This window comes from Mus caroli, unplaced genomic scaffold (genome assembly GCF_978045245.1).
Source record: "Mus caroli unplaced genomic scaffold, Mus_caroli_1 scaffold_5, whole genome shotgun sequence".
NCBI lineage: Eukaryota > Metazoa > Chordata > Mammalia > Rodentia > Muridae > Mus > Mus caroli.
The window spans coordinates 113,510,961-113,531,217 of NW_028227260.1; the positions used below are offsets into that span (position 1 = coordinate 113,510,961).

Here is a 20,257-nt window from a genome sequence, read left to right on the forward strand (position 1 = left end):
CCAGGGGATAGAGGGGATCTGGATGCTCCCTTCTGATCCCTTAGGACAGAATAAACACTTGTGGTGTGCGTAAGTACATTCAGAAAAAGTCCACAGACATTAAATGTTATGCACATAAATAAATAGAAACCAAAATTGCATACAAGAGCCTCTACATTTGAAATAAAGTAGTGTCATTTGCATTGTTTCGTATGTTTCATGTTTGTTCAAGTTTTTCAAGTCTGTATGGACTTATGAACCTAGAAAGTGTCTTAAAGCCAGTAGTAGTTCATTCCCACCTCCTGAAAACTCCCTTTGAAGCAATGGTGGTTGGTACTCCATGTACGCATGCGCAGGATATATTCAGCCAATCAGGACAGTCCCTGGGTGAGACCTGTTTACTCCAGCGTGCGTCACAAAGGGTCCTCAGAAGCCTCTGTCCAGGCATCTCTGCTGACAACGGTTTTTTACCATTGAGGAGCTGAACACGGAAGGGTGCTGTTGGGAAAGTGTTCACCTCTAAGATAACCTGTAAGTGATAATTTGCTCTGATCAGGGTTGTTGGACAGTTAATCGAGGTGTGTCACAGTGTGGCATATCAGGCCCAGTCGTCACTATGTGAGGAAAAGCCTCCTGGTCCCCATTTCCTATGGCTTCTGATTGTTAAAATAAGGTGGAGGACCATATTCATGTAAGAGGATTGAATAGGTCAGGGCCTTAGAGAATTGTGAACCCTTGGAGGACACAATCTTGGGTCCTGGGGATAGGATCAGCGAGCTGGCTGCAGGATTGGGGGTCGAGGGAGCATGGGTCTGTGAGTGAGGAGCCTTGGAGCTTGTCCTGTGTGCTGTAAGGAGCCTTAGGGTCCAACTTGGTGCTTGTCCTGTGTGCTGTCCAGGATCCATTAGAAATACACTGAGGATTCCTCCCTCTTCATTGTCTTCTCTATGGTGTGTTCCTTTGGTATACACTGTATGGACATTGCAGAGAAGGGAGTGGTAGAGGAAGAATGAATGAAAAAAGAAGAGGAGACATTGCAAGAGATTAATAAGTAATCTGGGAAGGATTCTGAGCACCGATCCTCCTGTCTCAATCGCCCATGTATTGGGATTAAAGACTTGCACCACCAAGTTCAGCGTTTTCACTCAGTTTTATTTCTGTAGAAAGGGATCTTCCTTTGTAGCTCAGGCTGGCCTGGCTTGGGCAAGCCTTGAACTAAAAATCTGCAGATGTTTGAAATCCTCGGCTTCCCCCAATCCCACGTTTCTCCAATATAAGGATTTTCTGTGTGGGTGGTCGTGGCGAGTGTTTGTTGTAGACTGAGAATTGGGTCTTCTTGACATGAATATATAGTTACCATGCTCGTTATCTTTCTGAATAGTACTGTGAATTTACTTTAAAACTGAGATACACTGAAAAACGGAATTGATGATGTTTTGTTTAAAAAGAATCTTTGGGATATAGGATCAAAATTCAGATGCCTCAAAGTTTAAATGCAAACACATTTTGCTCAACATTTTTGGTGGGAAGGGGAGGACTCACACATTAAAGGCTGGCCTGTTTTTGCCTTTTTTTAAACTGAGAAATGGTAGATTGTTAACTTGGGTTCTAAAGAAGGTTTTTAAATACGTAAATTAAAGAAGATTTTAAAACAAAGTTAGGAGGGAGAGGGACATGATAAATGGGATACATGGAGGAAATTGTAAGGGAATACATATATATATATATATATATATATACATATATATATGTATGGATATATATATATGTGTGTGTATGTGTGTGTGTATACATATGTATATATATATGTCATTATATTGAATATGTATTCAAAACTCTATGATAAAGACAAATTATTAAAAATATAAGTGTTAAAAAACAAAAGAAACAATCTTTCAATGAGCTAAGATAATTATTTGACTTTTTGACATTTTTAACTATTTAAATGATACCTTTGGATTCAGATTGCTATGTTTTTATTCTTTTTTCCTTTTTATTTTTGTAACTGAGAAGACAACTGAGTGCTTAAGAGAAAAATGGCAAAGAAAATGTGGGTGGTACCAAAGAACGGTTACTTATTACTTCTTGACTATGATGAAGAAGAAGATGACATAAATGTTTTGGAGGAGGCTCATTCTGAAGGTATAGTATATCCAGTCTTCGGTATTGATTGTGTCCTGCAGTTTCTTAGACTTTTACCAACTCACCTGCAATGGAACAAGTCTTTTCTAAGAGATTTCATATACTTCATTTCTAATTTTACCTATATCTATATATTCCTATACCTGAGTTTTAGCCGTGCATATACCTACTCTTGGCACTGTAGTCACAATATGTTGAGAAACAATAACTTGCTATGATTTTACCCCAGGAAAAGACCTGAACATTGTTCCTATATGTTAGCAAAACATGAATTTATTTCATATAACCTGCAAATGAATTGTTTCATTCCTTTTTTTCTATTATATATTTTCTTTATTTACATTTCAAATATTATCCCCTTTTCTATTTCCCCTCTGAAAATCCCCTCTCCTCTCCCTTCTCCCCCTGCCTCCAACACGCCCACTCCCAAATCCTGGCCCAGGCATTCCTTAATACTGGGCATAGGACCTTTACTGTACCAAGGGTCTCTCCTCCCATTGATGACCTACTAGCCCATCCTCTCCTACATATGCAGCTGGAGCCATAAGTCCTAACATCTGATTTATTTGATTGGTGTTTTAGTCCCAGGGAACTCTGGGGGTACTGCTTAGTTCATATTGTTCCTCCTCCTATGGGGCTGCAAACCCCTTATTCTCCTTGGGTACTTTCTCTAGCTCCATCATTGGGGACCCTGTGCTCAGTACGATGGATGTCTATGAGCATCCATTTCTGTATTTGTCAGGCACTGGCAGATCCTCTCAGGAGACAGCTATATCAGTCTCCTGTCCCCAAGCTCTTGTTGGCATCTTCAACAGTGTCTGGGTTTGGTGGTTATTATGGGATTTTTCCCTGAGTGAGGCAGTCTCTGGATGCATTCAGTCTCAGCTCCAATCTTTGCCTCTGTAACTCCTTCCATGGGTATTTTGTTTCCCATTCCATTCCCGCCAGAAATTCATAAAAACAAACTGAAGACCAGTCTTCATTTTCCTCTACCTGGTGTTGAAAGGCCAGATTGCCCAAATTTGTCTATATAGGATCCAAACAGCCTCAAAATCCTGAGGCTCCTCTCAGCCTCAGAAGTACTGGGACTTCAGACATAATTCAGGACAGGCTGTGTTTATTTGTGTGTTGTTTTGGTTTAGGGAAGTAAGCTCTAACTCTCTATCTCAGGAGTGTCTGAAACCTCGTGTGCAGCTTTAACTGGCCTTGAAACTGAAGTCCTCAGCCTTACAAATGTACTGGGGCCTGAGGATACATGCCTGTTTTATTTTTTTTTTAATTTTTTTTCTTAACTGAAGATTAAACACAGAGCTTCTTGCTGTAGCAGTAAAATATATGTCCAGAAAGGCAGAACTCTATAATTTAGATTAAGGAAGCCCAAGATACTTTATTCAACTTAATTCTTTTTTTAAAAAATGTGTACATGTTAAAGTTAAGGTTTATAATGGCTATCTTGGAAGCCAACTATTCTGTTCCATGTTTAAATACTAAAGTCTTTAGTATTAAATCAGAGGGTAATAGAAATATGGTTTTATCTTTAAACCCTTCATGCAATTATGAAGTGCTGCTTTTGTAAAATTCATTCCTTAATGTTATTTTATATTTCAATTTTATTAGTTTAAGTGATTTTTTTGATTCAAATGGCTTGAGAAAATTTATTTTTTTATTTTAAATCTGAAAACGTAAGTTTCTCAGTGGAATGGCAGCGTTTTGCACGTTCTGTAGAGACACCAATGGAAAACTGTAATTTGTTAAGTGGTGAACAGCAAGATGGGAATGCTTCAGAATTGGACCTTATGGAAGATACCAGATATCTTATGTTGGGCATTGATGTTACACTTCCTTTTTTCTAGTTATTCTTCTTAGGACTGTAATGAAGATCAAAAATCTCATATTGCATCTCTTGTCTTTAATCACAACATGTAAATAAATAGCTTAAAATATATTTCTAGATGACAATTAGACATTACTTGATTTTGTTTAACTTCTAGACAAATCATAGATCTGCTTTAAAACCTAATGTTGGCACTATGCCTGAATGATCACAAAGCATTTCATTAAAATTTGCAAAATAACATAATTGTTTTAATATCTTGTTTTATTACCAACCCAGTACAGAATCCAGTAACTCATGATGATGGGAATGCAAATCCTGAAGGAATAGTTGGAGATACACGGTAATATGTTCAAACTTATTATTTCCTTCTTAGTGTAAGTTCTTCCAGAAAAGTTTTATTGATTGTATAGCAAGTAATCTATATTAATAATTAGAATATGATATATATTATAAACAATATTTCCGTAAGATTAATCCTTAATTTGAATGGTTTTCTTGGAGGGTGTATTGCTGTGGGTCAAACTCTCATCGTCCTGCTGTAGGACAAAAGCTGAGCCATCAAAAGGTATCCTTACTTTTTAAAGCTTTAATTACTTCATAGATCTCCAGTATAAAATATTCTGGGAAAATTTGAAGGTACGTTTTTTGGATATATAATGTGTTTAAAACTATATAGTATTAACATAATTTACATATTAGGAAATATTAGTTAATATACTATATGACATCTTAATGAATTATTCCTATTTATATGTAGTATTTTGTGAATATTTTTATTTTAATTTATTTATTATTCTCTATTATCTTCCTTTACATTTCTAATAATAGCCCTTTCCTGGTTTCACCCCAGAAACTCCCTATTCCATAACCCATCCCTGTGCTTCTATGAGGGTGTTCACCCCCCACCCACTCCCACCTCCCCATCCTGGCATTTGCCTACACTGGGGCATTGAACCTTCACAGGACCAAGGACTTCTCTTCCCACTGATGTCTGACAAGGTCATACTCTGCTATATATGCAACTGGAGCCATGGGACCCCCTCTTTTGTTGGTGGATTAGTCTCTGAGTGCTCTGGGGGGTCTGGTTCGTTCATATTGTTGTTCTTCCTATAAGGTTGCAAACCCCTTCAGATCCTTCAGTCCTTCCTCTAACTCCTCCACTGGGGACCCATTGATCAGTCTGATGGTTGGCTGTGACAATCAGCCTCTGTTCTTGCCAAGCTCTGACAGAGCCTCTCAGGAGAAAGCCATATTAGGCTCCTGTCAGCAAGCACTTGTTGGCATCCACAATAGTGACTGGGTTTGGTGTCTGTATATGGAATGGATCCACAGGATGGGCAGACTCTAGATGGTCATTCCTTCAGTCTCTGCTCTGTACTTTGTCTCCATATTTCCTCCAAGGAGTATTTTGTTCTGCATTCTAAGAAGGACTGAAACACCCACACTTTCCTCTTCCTTCTTCTTGAGCTTCATGTGGTCTGTGAATTACATTTTGGGTATTCTGAGCTTTTAGGCTAATATCCACTTAACAGTGAGTACATACCATGTTTGTTCTTTTGGGTTTGGGTTACCTCACACAGGATGATATATTTTAGATCCATCCTTTTGCCTGTGAATTTCATGAAATCATTGTATCTGTACCATTACCATACATTTTTATCATTATTTCTCTATAATACAGCTTGAGGTCGGGGATGATTCCCCCTGAAGTTCTTTTATTGTTGAGAATAGTTTTTTTGATATCCTGGATTTCTGTTATTCCAAATGATTTTTCAAATTGCTCTTTCTATCTCTATGAAGAATTGAGTTTGAATTTTGATAGAGATTGCATTGAATCTGTAGATTGCTTTTGGCAAGATGGCCATTTTTACTAAATTAAGTGTGCCAATCTATGAGCATGGGAGATCTTTCCATCTTTTGAGATTTCCAATTTCTTTCTTCAGACTTGAAGTTCTTGTCATACAGATCTTTCACTTGCTTTGTTTGAGTCAAACCAAGGTATGATAATTTGTGACCTTGTGAAGGGTGTTGTTTCCATAATTTCTTTTTCAGCCTGTTTATCCTTTGAGTAGAGGAAAGCTACTGATTTGTTTGAGTTAATTTAATATCCAGCCACTTTGCTGAATTTGTTTATCAGGTTTAGGAGTTCTCTGATGGAATTTATAGGGTCACTTACATATACAATCATGTCACCTGCAAATAGTGATATTTTGAATTCTGCCTTTCCTATTTTTATCCATTTGACCTCTTTTTGTTGTCTAGTTGCTATGGATAGAACATCTAGTGCTATAGAATACTACTATATTATATACTACTGTGAATAGGTAGGGAGATAGTGGGAAGCCTTATCTAGTCTTGTCTTGTCTGATATTAGTGGGATTGCATCAAGTTTCTCTCCATTTATTTTGATGTTGGATACTGGTTTGCTGTATATTGCTTTTACTATGTTTAGGTATGAGCCATGAATTCTTGATCTTTCCAAGAATTTTATCATGAAGGGTTGTTGAATTTTTGCAAATGATTTCTCAGCATCTAATGAGATAATACTGTGGATTTTTTCCTTGCCATTGTTTACATTGTGGATTTCCATATATTGAACCATCTCTGTATCCATGGGATGATAACCACTTGATCATGAAGGATGATCATTGTAACATGTTCTTGAATTGGGTTTACCAAAAGTTTATTGAGTATTTTTGCATCAATATTCATAAGTGAAACTGGTCTCAAGTTTCCTTTCTTCATTTGGGTCTTTGTATGTTTTGGGTATAAGTGTAATTGTGGCTTCATAGAACAAATTGAATAGTGTTCCCTCTCTTTTTAATTTTGCGTAATAGTTTGAAGAGTGTTGGTATTAGGTCTTCTCTGAAGGTCTGATAGAATTCTGTACTAAACCCATCAGATCCTGGGTTTTTATTTTGGGTGAGGGGGTTGGGAGACTATTAATGATTGCTTCTATTTCTTTAGGGGTTCAGGGAGTGTTTGCAGGGTCTATCTGATCCTGATTTAAATTGGTACCTGATATCTGTCTAGATAATTGTCCATTTCATCCAAATTTTCCAGTTTTGTTGAGTATAGGCTTTTATAGTAGGATCTTTTTTTTTTTTTTTTTTTTTTTTTTTTTTTTTTGATCTCCTAAGTTTCTGTTGTTATGTCTCCCTTTTCATTTCTGGTTTTGTTAATTTGGATACTGACTCTGTGCCCTCACTTTAGTCTGGATAAGGGTTTATCTATCTTGTTGATTTTCTCAAAGAACCAGCTCCTGGTTTGGTTGATTCTTTTTATAGTTCTTTTTGTTTCCACTTGTTTGATTTCAGTCTGGAGTTTGATTTTATCCTGCCTTCTACTCCTCTTGGGTGAATTTGCTTCCTTTTGTTCTAGAGCTTTTAATGGTGCTGTCAGGATGCTAGTGTATGCTCCCTCCAGTTTCTTTTTTGGAGGCACTCAGAGCTATTAGTTTTTCTCTTAGGAATACTTTCATTGTGTCCCATAAGTTTGGATATGTTGTAGTTTCATTTTCATTAAACTCAAAATAGTCTTTAATTTCTTTCTTTATTTCTTCCATGACCAATTTATCATTGAGTAGACTGTTTTTCAACTTCCACGTGTATATGGGTTTTCTATTTTATTATTATTATTATTATTATTATTGGGGTTAAGACAGGGTTTTTCTGTTTATCCATGGCTGTCATGGAACTCATTTTGTAGACCAGGCTGGCCCTCAAACCAGAAATATGCCTGCCTCTGCATCCCAAGTGCTGGGATTAAAGGCATATGCCACCATGCCTGGATTATTTATATTATTATTGAAGATCAGCCTTAGTCAGTGATGACTTGATAGGATTCATGGGATTATTTAAATAATTTTATATCTTTTGAAGCCTGTTTTGTGACACATTATATGGTCAGTAATGGAGAAGGCATCATGAGGTGTTGAGAAGAAGGGACATTCTTTTGTTTTATGATAAAATGTTCTATGATATCTATAGATATAGACCTCTGTTAAATCCATTTGTTTCAAAACTTCTGTTAGTTTCACAGTGTCTCTGTTTTGTTTCTGTTTCCAGGATCTGTCTGTTGTTGAGAGTGGGGTGTTGAAATTTCCCACTATTATTATAGGGTACAATATGTGCTTTGAGCTTTAGTAGAGTTTCTTTTATGAATTTGGGTTTCCTTGCATATGGAGCATAGATGTTCAGAATTGTGAGTTCATCTTTGTTGATTCATCCTTTGACAAGTATTGTGACAGTCCTTATCTTTAAAAAACAAAAACAAAAAAGAACAACAAAAAATTATTTTGGTTATAAGTTGATTTTATTCCATAGTAGAATGGCTATTCCAGCTTGTTTCCTGGGAATATTTGCTTGGAAAAGATTTTCCAGGCTTTTCCTCTGAGGTAATGTCTGTCTTTGTCACTAAGGTGGGTTTCCTGTATGCAGCAAAATCCTGGGTTCTGTTTATGTATCCAGTCTATTAATCTATGTCTTTTTATTGGGGAATTGAATCCATTGCTATTAAGAAATATTAAAGACCAGTGACTGTTGGTTGTTTCCTGTTACTTTTGTTGTTTGAGGTGGAATTATGTTTATGTTGCTACCTTCTTTGAGGTTTGTTGAAAGAAGATTTCTTTCTTGATTTTTGTATGGTGTAGTGTTTCCCTCCTTGTGTTGTAGTTTTCCATCTACCTTTGAAGGTTTGGATTCGTGGAAAGATATTGTGTGAATTTGGTTTTATCGTGGAATATTTTGGTTTCTCCATCTATGGTAATTTTGAGTTTTGCTGGGTATAGTAACCTGGGCTGGCAATTTTGTTCTCTCAGGGTCTGTGTATCATCTGTCCAGAATCTTCTGGTTTTAGAGTCTCTGGTGAGAAGTCTGGTGTATTTCTAATATGTGTGCCTTTTCATGTTATTTGACCTTTTTTCCTTACTGCTTTTAATATACTATCTTTATTTAGTGCATTTTTTGTTCTGATTATTATGTGTCAGCGAGAATTTCTTTTCTGGTCCAGTTTATTTGGATTTCTGTAGGCTTCTTGTTTGTTCATGTGCATCTCTTTCCTTAGATTGGGAAAGTTTTCATTTATGACTTTGATGAAGATATATGCTGGCCCTTTGATTTGTAATCTTTTTTCTCCTCTATACCTATTTTTCTTAGGTTTTGTCATCTCACTGTGTCCTGGATTTCCTGGATGTTTTGGGTTAGGAGATTTTTGCATTTTGCATTTTTTGACTGTTCTGTCAGTGTATCTATGGTATCTTCTGTACCTGCGATTCTCTATTCTATCTCTTGTATTCTGTTGGAGATGCTTGCATCTATGTCTCCTAGGTTTTCTTTCTCCAGGTTCATCTATCTTTGTGAGTTTTTATTCTCTATTTCCAGTTTTAGATCCTAGATGGTTTTTGTTCAATTCCTTCACCTGTTCTGATGATGCCGACTAGTTTTGGTTTCTATTATTTATATTCTTGCACTTAACTCTTGCTATCTCATTTTCTCTGGTGCTACCTTCCCTTGCAGTCTCTGACTGGAGCCTGTCCCTCGGGTAATCCTGGTTGTGTCAGAACTCATTGGAGTCCAGCTATCTGGGATCCTGGGATCCTGCGATCCTGATATTCTGGGTGTGTCTGAACTCCTGGAAGTCATGCTGCCTCTTGGATCCTGAAATCCTGGTGTGAACAATCTAGTGAGATCCTGCTGTGTCAGAGCTCCTGGGAGTTAAGCTTTTTCTTGGTGTTGCAAGATTTGGTGGGGTGCCAGAGCCCTATGTTTTCTCTAGACACAGTTGCAAGCTGCAAGGAACGCGTGCCTCTGGCTGGGAGGATGATTTTGTTTCCCTGGTTCTTGTGGGGGTCCCACATACACAGGGTGTTGGGAAAGATGTTGTGCCCTCAGCTGTGATCTTCTGTCAGAACTCCAGTGTTCCTGGGTGTCTCTGATCTCCTGGGAGTTGAGCTTCCTCTGTAATCCTGTGATCTTGGGCATTTCAGAATACCTGGGAGTCATGCTTCCTCTGGGTGTTTTAAGAGTGGGTGCAGAGCCAGTACCCCAGGTCTGATCCAGGTGCAGTTTCAGACCAGAAGGAATCCATGCCACTGGCAAGGCAGGAGTTCCTGTGTCCCTGGATCCTTAGGGACTCAAGTTACTCCTGATGTTGATGCCATTGCTGTGATCCTGGGTGTGTTAGAGCACCTGGGAGTTGAGCTTCCTCTGGGTATTGTGGGACTAGTTGCAGAGTCAGCACCCAAGGTCTACTCATGACACAGACTCTTGCAAATATTTTTGATTTAGCATCATGGACTTACTTTTTCCTGTGGTACAGAAGTGAAAATGGTGCTTTTTGCAGAGGTGTGACATTAATTAAACTTAATTTTTATTTTTTTGTATGTGTGTGTGTGTGGTGCATAAATACAAATGTGGAGGGCAGAGGAGGATGTTGGGTTTTGCTCTATTACTTTCCACCTTATTCCCTTAAGTCAGGTTCTGTCACTGAACATCCAGTTAGACAAGCAGCCAGCAAGTCCTAGCAATTCTCACTTTGCCTACCACAGTGCTGCTATTGTAGAAGCAACCATCCATGGTTGGTTTTCTAGATGGGTACTAGATTCAAATTTGCAAACCTCCTCCTTTCACAGTAAACCCTCTTAACTATTCAGGTATCTTCATAACTGCTTTGAAGGGATTTTAGAGGAAAAGAAAAGATGTAAACTTTTTTATACTTCCATGTATTCAAACCTAAGTGATATGTATACAAAATTCTGTACATTCAACAGTTTTTCATTGACCTAGTATTAATTTTATATTAAGTCATTTTCTTTTCTAGGACTCCTCTGTGCTTCTTTATTTGACACAGTGCAAAACTGAATTCTTTAATGTAACCCTTATTACTTTTTTTAAAATTTTATTTTATGGGTATGTTTGTTTTGCTTGCACACAGCTTGTATGTCTGGTACCTGAGGAGGCCAGATGAAGGCATTGATTCCCCTGGAACTGGAGTTATAGGTTGTGAGCCATCTTGGAGGTGCTGGGAATCCAATCTCAGATCTCTGGAAGGGAACCAGTGCTCTTAACTGCTGAATCATCTCTCCAATCCCCTCACTGGTTTTTGTTTTGTTTTGTTTTTTCATAAAATGAATTATGTAACTGAAAGTAAAAGATAGCTTTACTAACCAGTGAGAGAATGATACTCAGATCCAAAAGAATCTGTTTTAAATTATATGTAATTGAATGTTACATTAGCTTTCTTAGAAGACAATAATTTTTCTTTGAGATATGGTCTCACTATGTAGTTCAGGCCGGCCTGAATTTTGCTAAGTAATCTATGTTGTCCTATACACTGGAAATTTCCTGCTTAAGCTTCCTAGACTAGGATCATAGGCCCAAAATATCTTACATGGCTTAGGAAACAATGCTCTTAATACTTATTTTTCAGACATATTTGTATATTAGTGTTTTGCTTATAGGTATATATGTGCACCACATATGTGCCTGTTGCCCATAGATATCAGATGATTATTTGAGATACCTTGGACCTGGAGCCACATAAAGAGAAAACACATGGAAACTTATATCAAAGATTCTTTCAAAGAAAGCAACCAGAAATTAGAATGACTTTGGCAAATGAACAAATGGGAGAGGTAGAGGTTTTAGTTTGGTAGGGTCACATTTGTATCATTTAAAAAATTATAAATGGCTAAGTTTAAAAAAAAAAAAAAGCCATGTCTGAGATTTTAGTAAAAAATGTGTGGCTTTGATTTTGTCTAAGCATTTAACCCTATAACTTCATGCCTTCAAGGAAACTAAACCTAATTTTCAGAAATCTGAAAATTTTTATTTTCTACTTTAAGTACCTGTTAATTAGATTTTAAAATTTGATTTAATTTCATTGTGGAAACACAGAAGTCTTGCACAAAATCTTAGAAATGTAATTTATGGTTTATTATAACAATATGGAAAAGGATCAATTACATATGCAGACAATTTATATATTTTAATTGACTTATGTTTTGCAGTATGTCTTAACTGAATAAATATAGGAAAATAAATTAGACCTTATATTTGGTAGAAATTAATGAAAAAATACTTTGAAATACGATTAATTTCCTAAATTAAGATGTATATGTATTAAAACCTCTTTAATTTTGAAAAGCTAAAACATAAAAGAAGATGTCTCTGATAATCTGTTAGGGAAAAATCTGTAATGATTTCCCATTAGATAATTTTGTACTGCTGTTTTTCTTTTTATAGTATGAAATGGTCTATTTAATTTGTTGTGAGTGTTCTTTTTTCATATTGGTATGAAATGTGACTGCTTTCATTACTTTGCTTTACAGCGAGGTGATCAACCACAAATTGTGTGAGCAGGATATAACTACATTTCAGAAGTTTGATATGGATATACAGAAATTCAATGAAGAACAAGAAAAATCAATGGTTAGTATCATAACTAACTTTATAATTAACCTAGTATAACTAAGTATCAGGTAGGAATGGAGAAACTAGCCTTGTGTTGGGCACATGAACCTAAATTAAGTTTCATTATCTATCTATCCTTTGTTCTGTTCTAGTCCTACTGAATTGTAAACCAGAGAAGTATGATCACATACTACTATATCAATGAAAACCACTAGGTATTTTATGGTAGTCAAGATCATAAATTTTCAAGAGGCAGACATTTGCTGAAAGATGAAAAGAGGATTACCACTTTTTACAAAAGTGAGCACAGTATGTCAGCCTCAGGTACAGTTGATAGGAGAGTGAAAGCTTAGTTACTGGTGTCATCTGGACTCTGTTGTTAATATTAGAAAGCCAATTCAAACTGGTAAATCAGTTCTTACCATCATAACTTAGTACAGATTTAGTAACAACAGTGGATGGAAACAACCTGTTTCCATCAGGCTGTCTCAACGACCCTAGCAGAATATTCCTGTGGAAGAATATCACCAAACTATCTTAGATCATCTCTCCATTACTGTACCAATGACTGTAGTCATCACATGGTTTCCAAGTAAGACCTGAGATGATGACCATATTAACTACATTTTTATTTGATTGTTTAATAGTTTCAGAAGTATTAAATTTGAAAGGAACAGGAGATCCATTCCTGCCTGGGAAGGCATTGAGGAAGCTGCCATTATATGTCAGTTCAAGAAAGAGATAGGGACTGAAGATAAAAAAAAAAATACTCCAATTGAAGGCAATTTTTATACCTTGAACTCTGGATGAAATTTCAAGGGGGAGTGATCATCAGTGTAAATGAGGAATCTAAAGACAGACCCCCAGAGAACTTAAATATTTGTAATTCTGCATGGGGCAAGGGGGGGAGGGGTTGAGAGGGAACCAGCAAGGGAAGAGAACAATTGGTAGAAAGAATACTACCATAAGTGAAGGAAAACTTTTAAGGAAGAAAAGTTCACTAACTGTGTCATATGTTGCTAATGGGCCAAATAAGATAGATTTGCAGGGCTGGAAAATGGTTTATTTGGTAATCTTTCTCAGTGTAGGCATGGAGACCCGAGCTTATATTCCCTGAGTAGGCATGCATGCACAGACCACCACCACTACCACCACCTACACAACCACCACCAACAAACTAGCAAAACTAAAAACAAACCACCACAACAATAAACGTTAGTGTGGTGGTGAGCATTTTAGAACCACCAAACTCAGATTTAGTTCAGAGATAAGAAGATTCCCAGAGCTTCCTAGCCACCAGGTGTAGCCTAATGGATGAGCTCTAGGTTCAGTCAGATCCTGTCTCCCAAACAGTAGGGTGCAACCAAAGAAGACACCCAATATTAATCCTTTGTCTCCATATATATGCATGTGTATGATTTTTAAATGGAAAATACGCAAAGTGAAGGTCATTGTACTTAATCAGGATGATTTGAGTGGACGTGTGAGGTTAAACTGATCACAATATATAAAGGACAAAATAGGAATGTAGTGTCCCAAGGAGAAAAGGTATAAAGAGCTTGTCTTAATTTTTTATAAAATGCAAATTACCATGGTTGTGTGCCAACATAAAGAATACAAAGAGAAATGTATATTACTACTTCCATGTGTTACTTGAGATTGAAACCTAGAGAAAACCAATCTACCACTAAACTTTTTCCCCAGACATCTCTTTACACTTTATTTTGAGGCAGGATGTCTTTAAGTGATGAAGACTAGATCTTGTGATCATTGTAACTCAAACTTTATAAAAGTTAGTTTTATAGGCATTACATTGACAGCCAGCTGGAGTCATAAATTTAAAATAGCAGTTACAATTGCTGAAACTCTTGACAATAGTTGAGACAAGTGAAGATGTTGGACTTAGAAAAGAATAGTGTAAGGCATCCTTAAGAATGGAAGAGAAAGTTGAAGACGTGGAACATACACTTTAGGTTGGGGGTACATACAGAGATGAGGTAGTGAACCAACTCTTGGGATTGCTTCTGCTATTTAGTAAAAGGAGGCCATTGTATGATAAAAGCATTAACACTAGCTAGAGTTAAGCTTCCAGGGCTATGATTTTACCAAGTTCATGTTTACATGGTGCATGCCTATAAACCTAAGTACTTGAGAGGCTAAGGCCAGTCTCTGCAGCATGGCAAACACTTTCTCATAAAAAAAAAAAAAAAGTTTTATTAACCCACAATTGGTAGTATAGTTGTATTTCATCTTACTTAAAAATATAAGTATATTTAGTCATAGTTGTTAAAATGTTAAATCACGTAGAAAACTATTCCTTTTAAGTTTCATATTGAATTATTTTTGCTCACGTAAACATTTTAGTATTGGAGATATATTTAGTGGTTGAATCTTAGCCTAGCATTCATGCTGCATGGCAGTAACAACAAAATGAACAGAATTGTTATAGTAATGTTTTCCTTTTACATTTGTAGAGCAATTATCAAAAAGAACAACAAGCATTAAAACTGTCCAAATGTAGTCAGAGCCAGACCCCGGAAGCAATTAAAGACATGCATGAGAAGTCCATGGAGGTGTGCATGGAGGTATGCGCATAGTCAATAAAATGTCCTTAGGAAACTAAATATGTTTTAGGAATCAAAAAGTTTAATTACTTGCTATTTTGAATTATTTCTGACTGAAGTGACTGATATTATCTGTAAAATCCTAATGACTTTGTAGGAATTATTGAAGACATGAAATGATAAACTGGGAATTTGACCTCAGATGTACCTCATAGTTTATTAACAGTATAATTATCTGGCTTAACTATATATAGCACATCTATACATCATTTGCACAGAATCTTTCCTATTTGTATGCTTGGGAGTTTGTTTAGTAAGAAGTGCTTTTCTGTTTTAGGGTTTGATGAACTTGGAGAACAACAACGATGATATGCTTTTTGATGTAGATGGTGAACTGAGAAAATAAATGTCTGTGTTTAAAACAGACATTATGAAGCATACTCTGAAGTACTCATCTACTTTCCCATCTTCAGACTAATGAAGCATACAAATTTTTTACTTGCTGGTACATTTGTAACCAAATAAAAAAATTTGCTAACTTTTTTTCCCCTATGTAACTGAGTTTGAAAGACTCTTTAATCCTTGTTATTCTGATGATTCTAAGAAGGAAGTTAAACCCCACTGATGTGATTATAAAGTCAACTAGGAGGTATACCTCTAGAGTCAAAATAGAACTCCTTTATTTTTAAACATCTTTAATCATTTTCTTGTTTAAGTGTAAGAGCCTCTTTATATTAACTTCCAAACAAAATCTAAATGAATAAGTGAGTGGCAAATATCCCTTTGTACCGAACTTTCACACACTAATGTAGTGAATTGTTTAAAATTTATTCTTTAATCTTTTTTTAAAGTCCAGATTTTATCCCCCTCCTTGTCTGCCCTCTGACTGTTCCACATGCCATAACTCCTTCTGCCATGCCCCACACGCCCCCACTCCCCATCTCCAAAAGGATGTCCCCACCATCCTACCCCCACCCCACCAGACCTCCCTACTCCCTGTGGCCTCAAGTCTCTTGAGGGTTAGATGCACCTTCTCTGTGTCCATCCCGGGAGTCCTCTGCTGTATATGTCTTGGGGGCTTCAAATCAGCTGCTGTATGCAGTCTGGTTGGTGGCTCAGTGTCTGAGAGATCCTGGGAGGTCCAGGTTATTTGAGACTGTTGGTCCTCCTACAGGGTCACCCTCTTCCTCAGCTGCTTCTAGCTTTTCCCTAATTCAACCACAGGGGTTCCCAGCTTCTGTCCATTGGTTGCATGTAAATTTCTGCATCTGTCTCTTTCACCTGCTGGTTGGGTCTTTCAGAGGGCAGTCATGATAGGCCCATTTTTGTGAGCACACCATAGCATCAGTAATAGTGTCAGGCCTTGATGCCTCTCCTTGAGCTGCATCCCAATTTGGGCCTGTCACTGGATCTCCTTTTCCTTAGGCTTTTCTCCATTTTTGTCCCTGTCCTTCTTTCAGACAGGAACAATTCTGGGTTAAAGCTTTTGACTGTGGGATGGCAACCCAATCTTTCCACTTGATGTCCTGTTTCTCCACTGGAGGGCTCTACAAGTTCCCTCACCCCACTGCAGGGCATTTCATCTAAGGTCCCTCCCTTTGAGTCTTGAGATTCTCTCACCTCTCAGGTCTCTTGTACATTCTAGAGTGTCCTGTGCTATTCCTGTCCCGCAGGAATGCACACAGAACACAAGTCAAGACATTTCGTGGTTACACTGTATTCATAATCGTGAGGTAGAACAAAGAAGGATAGAAAAGTGTTGCTATATATACCCACAGGTGTGACATGTTAATACTACTGGCGGTTCCACCCACAGTCTCAAATGTCCCAAGGGACAGACTAGTGACTTGGCAGGCATTTGCTCCTGCACATGCGCACAACGGAGCTTAGCGCCATCTAGTGACGGCATGTATTATCACGGCTTCCTACACTAGAGGGTTTTATAACCTCCTACCTATCAAACATGCCTCTTTCCATTCTTTTTGCTGGTCCTAAGCGCTTCAGTTCTTTTCCCCACCCCCGCAATACCTGATCATTTTCCTCTCTTCCCCTCCTTGTCCCCTTTCACACCCAGGTCCCTCCCCCCTCCCTGTTGTGATTTTTTTTAACCTTCATAACATTTCTAATTATTTTTATTGATAAAGATAATTGAAATTTATTTTTAATCATTATCTTATTAGTTCCCAAAGTATGAGATACAAATATAGAAGGTTCATTGGTTTGATTTTCTTTCATTTCATTTCATTTTTGTGATAGCCACTTAGTCTGTTGTTTATTGTCCAGGAAGGTCTAGAATGTTTAGGTTCAAGGTGATCCCAGCATTCCATGTAGGTGCTATTACAGGTATGTGACAACATATCTGGCTTACACTGTTTTTAAGAAAATAGTCCCACAAAAATCTCCTATAAACATTATAAAATTAACACTGTCAGCTCTGAGAGATGAGAATATTTCCTGTTCACTTACAAAATTCATTGAAAGAAAGTGTATTTGTTTCTTGAAACAAACTAAACTGCTAACTGTGAGGCAGGATAAAAGGACTGATTAGTCCCCTCTCACTGTTTCAGGCCCAGCCCCTTCTCTCTGTTCCCATTGTTCTTCTTTCTGAGATCTCTGTCTGTCTTTGTTCCCAGCTTCCCCTCTATCTGTTCTCTGCCCTACATTTTCTGACCTAATGGCTTTGCTTCTGTCTGTCTGCCTCTATCTCTTCCCCAGTTCCTCACTCCTCTCCCCTCCCCCAATAAATCCATTTTATACCAGGTCTGTTGCATGGTATAATTTCTCAGGGGAACACCTGGCATTAGCCCACCAAAGGTACTCCCTTGCCATGTTATATTTCATAACACTAACACATTAAATGTAACTGAAAAAATGTATAAATATTAGTTTGAGACATGGATTTTTGTATTCTCATAAAGGCATCAAAACATCATTTCATTGTGCTTGGCCTTCAGATAAATGACACCTAAACTTACCTAATGATTAAGAATGCTTCACATGTGTCTCAAACATAAATTATCAAGAATGCCTTCTATTTTGATGGTCAGCAATCATATAGAAGTTTGATTTTTAGATTCATTCTTTTTTTTTTAGTATTAGTATTTTATTTATTCAGGCATATTCAACATCTTGCAAACTTTATATGCCTCAGTATTTGGGGAACACCAGGGCCAAGAAGTGCGAGTAGGTGGGTTGGGGAGTGGGGGTACAGATTTGGGGGATTTTTGGGAATACATTTGAAATATAAAGGAAGAAAATACCTAATTAAAAAAAGAAATAAAAAACTAAAAAAAGAATGCTTCACATGTGTCTTCAAACATAAATGATCAAGAATATCTTCTATTTTGATGTTCAGCAAACATATAGAAGTTTGATTTTTAGATTCATTTTTTTTAGATTTAGTATTTTATTTATTCAGGTAGATTCAACATATATATATATATATATATATATATATATATATATATATATATTATCCAACATACTATTATGTGTATTGAAAATATATCATAATTAAAACTCACAAATATGCACACACTGTGTCAGTGGCCTGTTCATTGTGTTTAGATTCATTCTTAAGCTGTTAATCTTTATTCCTCATTATTTCAAATATTCATTTATAGATAGAAAGAATTGAAATATTTGTTTTACCAAATATTCAGTATTTCAACATTTCTTTTAAATCAGTCATACTGTTTTTCTAAATTTACTTAAATGAATTAATCATTCCAGATAAGCTGCTGAGTGACTTTCTCTATTTCTGTCCATCTTATTTTGAGATAGTTGTTTTCATTGAACTTGGAGCTGGCCCTTTCAGCTACACTGGTACTTCAGCAAGCCCCGGCATCTATCTCTCTCCACTCCTCCAGGGCTGGGTTACACACAAGTGCTGGCACTCTTAGCATTTACTGTGAGTGCAAGCACTTTACCCAGTTAGCCAACTTCCTAGCCCCTATCCAACTATTTTTTAATTAACATTAAACAGTTTTTATATCAAGGTAATACCCTACTTTGTGAGCTGAATTTTGGAATTGTTTTTCTTCTTGAAACAATGTATATCTATCATTGCCCTTTAACACACATAAATCCACAACCTTGCTCCAGTGGCTAGAGCACTGTTCATTTAAACCAGCGATAACAAGCAGATGCAACAGGAGTAGCAGCAACTGCCCCAGGTCCTCTCAGGAGCTCTTGCATTTATACCCTCTCAAGAGTACCTAGAATTTCAAACATAAACTATGTGCAGCTGGGGACACACGTGAGATTAAAACAAAACAAAACAAAAAAGTACTCATATAACATTACTGGGTTTTTAAAGAAAGCGAAATTCTCACACATTGCTGTTCATCACTGAAAGAAGTCAGGACTGGAACTCATGCAGGTGAGGGAGCAGGAGCTGATGCAGAGGCCATGGAGGGATGGTCCTTACTGGCTTGCTTCCCCTGGCTTGCTCAGCCTGCTCTCTTATAGAACCCAAGACTAACAGCCCAGAGATGATCCTACCCACAAGGGGCTTTTCCCCCTGGTTCACTAATTGAGAAAATGCCTTACAGTTGGATCTCATGGAGGCATTTCCTCAACTGAAGCTTCTTTCTCTGTGATAACTCTAGCTATGTCAAGTTGAAACAAATCTAGCCAGTACAATTGACCCCTTGTCAACTTGACACACAAACACATCACTAGTAAGCCTCAACCCTTGCATTCTTATTCATCCCCAAGATATAAATAACTTTAAAAGTCCCATAGTCTTTACATATTCTTAAAATTTCAATCTCTTTAAAATATCCATCTCTTTTAAAATCCAAAGTATTTTTACAATTAAAAGTCTCTTAACTGTGGGCTCCACTAAAACAGTTTCTTCCTTCAAGAGGGAAAATATAAAGGTACAGTTACAATCAAAGCAAAAATCAATCTCCAACCATCCAATGTCTGGGATCCAACTCACGATCTTCTGGGCTCCACCAAGGGCTTGGGTCACTTCTCTAGCCATGCCCTTTGTAGCACACGCGTCATCCTCTGGGCTCCAGACAACTGTACTCCACTGCTGCTGCTGTTCTTGGTGGTCATCTCATGTAACTGGCATGTCCAAAACACTGCATGACCCCTTCAGTCCTGGGCCTTCAATTGCAACTGAGGCTACACCTTCACCAATGGCCTTTCATAACCTCTCACAGTGCCGAGCCTCAGCTGCTCTGCGTGATCCCTTCATGCCTTCAAAACCAGTACCACCTGCGAGACCCTTACATATTACCAAGTCCCGCTTCAGCAGGAGTACAATCTTGGCTATCTCTGGAGCACACCCTCTTTGTGCTTTCAGAAAACAC

General features: G+C 37.3%; 1 protein-coding gene across 1 annotated transcript; it reads left to right on the forward strand.

The window, feature by feature from the left end:
- The first annotated feature begins 459 nt into the window (after nt 1-459).
- Nucleotides 460-12,530, forward strand: LOC147004756 (X-linked lymphocyte-regulated protein PM1-like). The gene is made up of 5 exons (XM_085837830.1): nt 460-510; nt 1,993-2,121; nt 4,235-4,298; nt 12,288-12,387; nt 12,522-12,530. The coding sequence occupies exons 2-5, from the start codon at nt 2,016-2,018 to the stop codon at nt 12,528-12,530; spliced, it is 279 nt and encodes a 92-aa protein (XP_085693956.1). The 5' UTR covers nt 460-510; nt 1,993-2,015.
- The last annotated feature ends 7,727 nt before the right edge of the window (nt 12,531-20,257 follow it).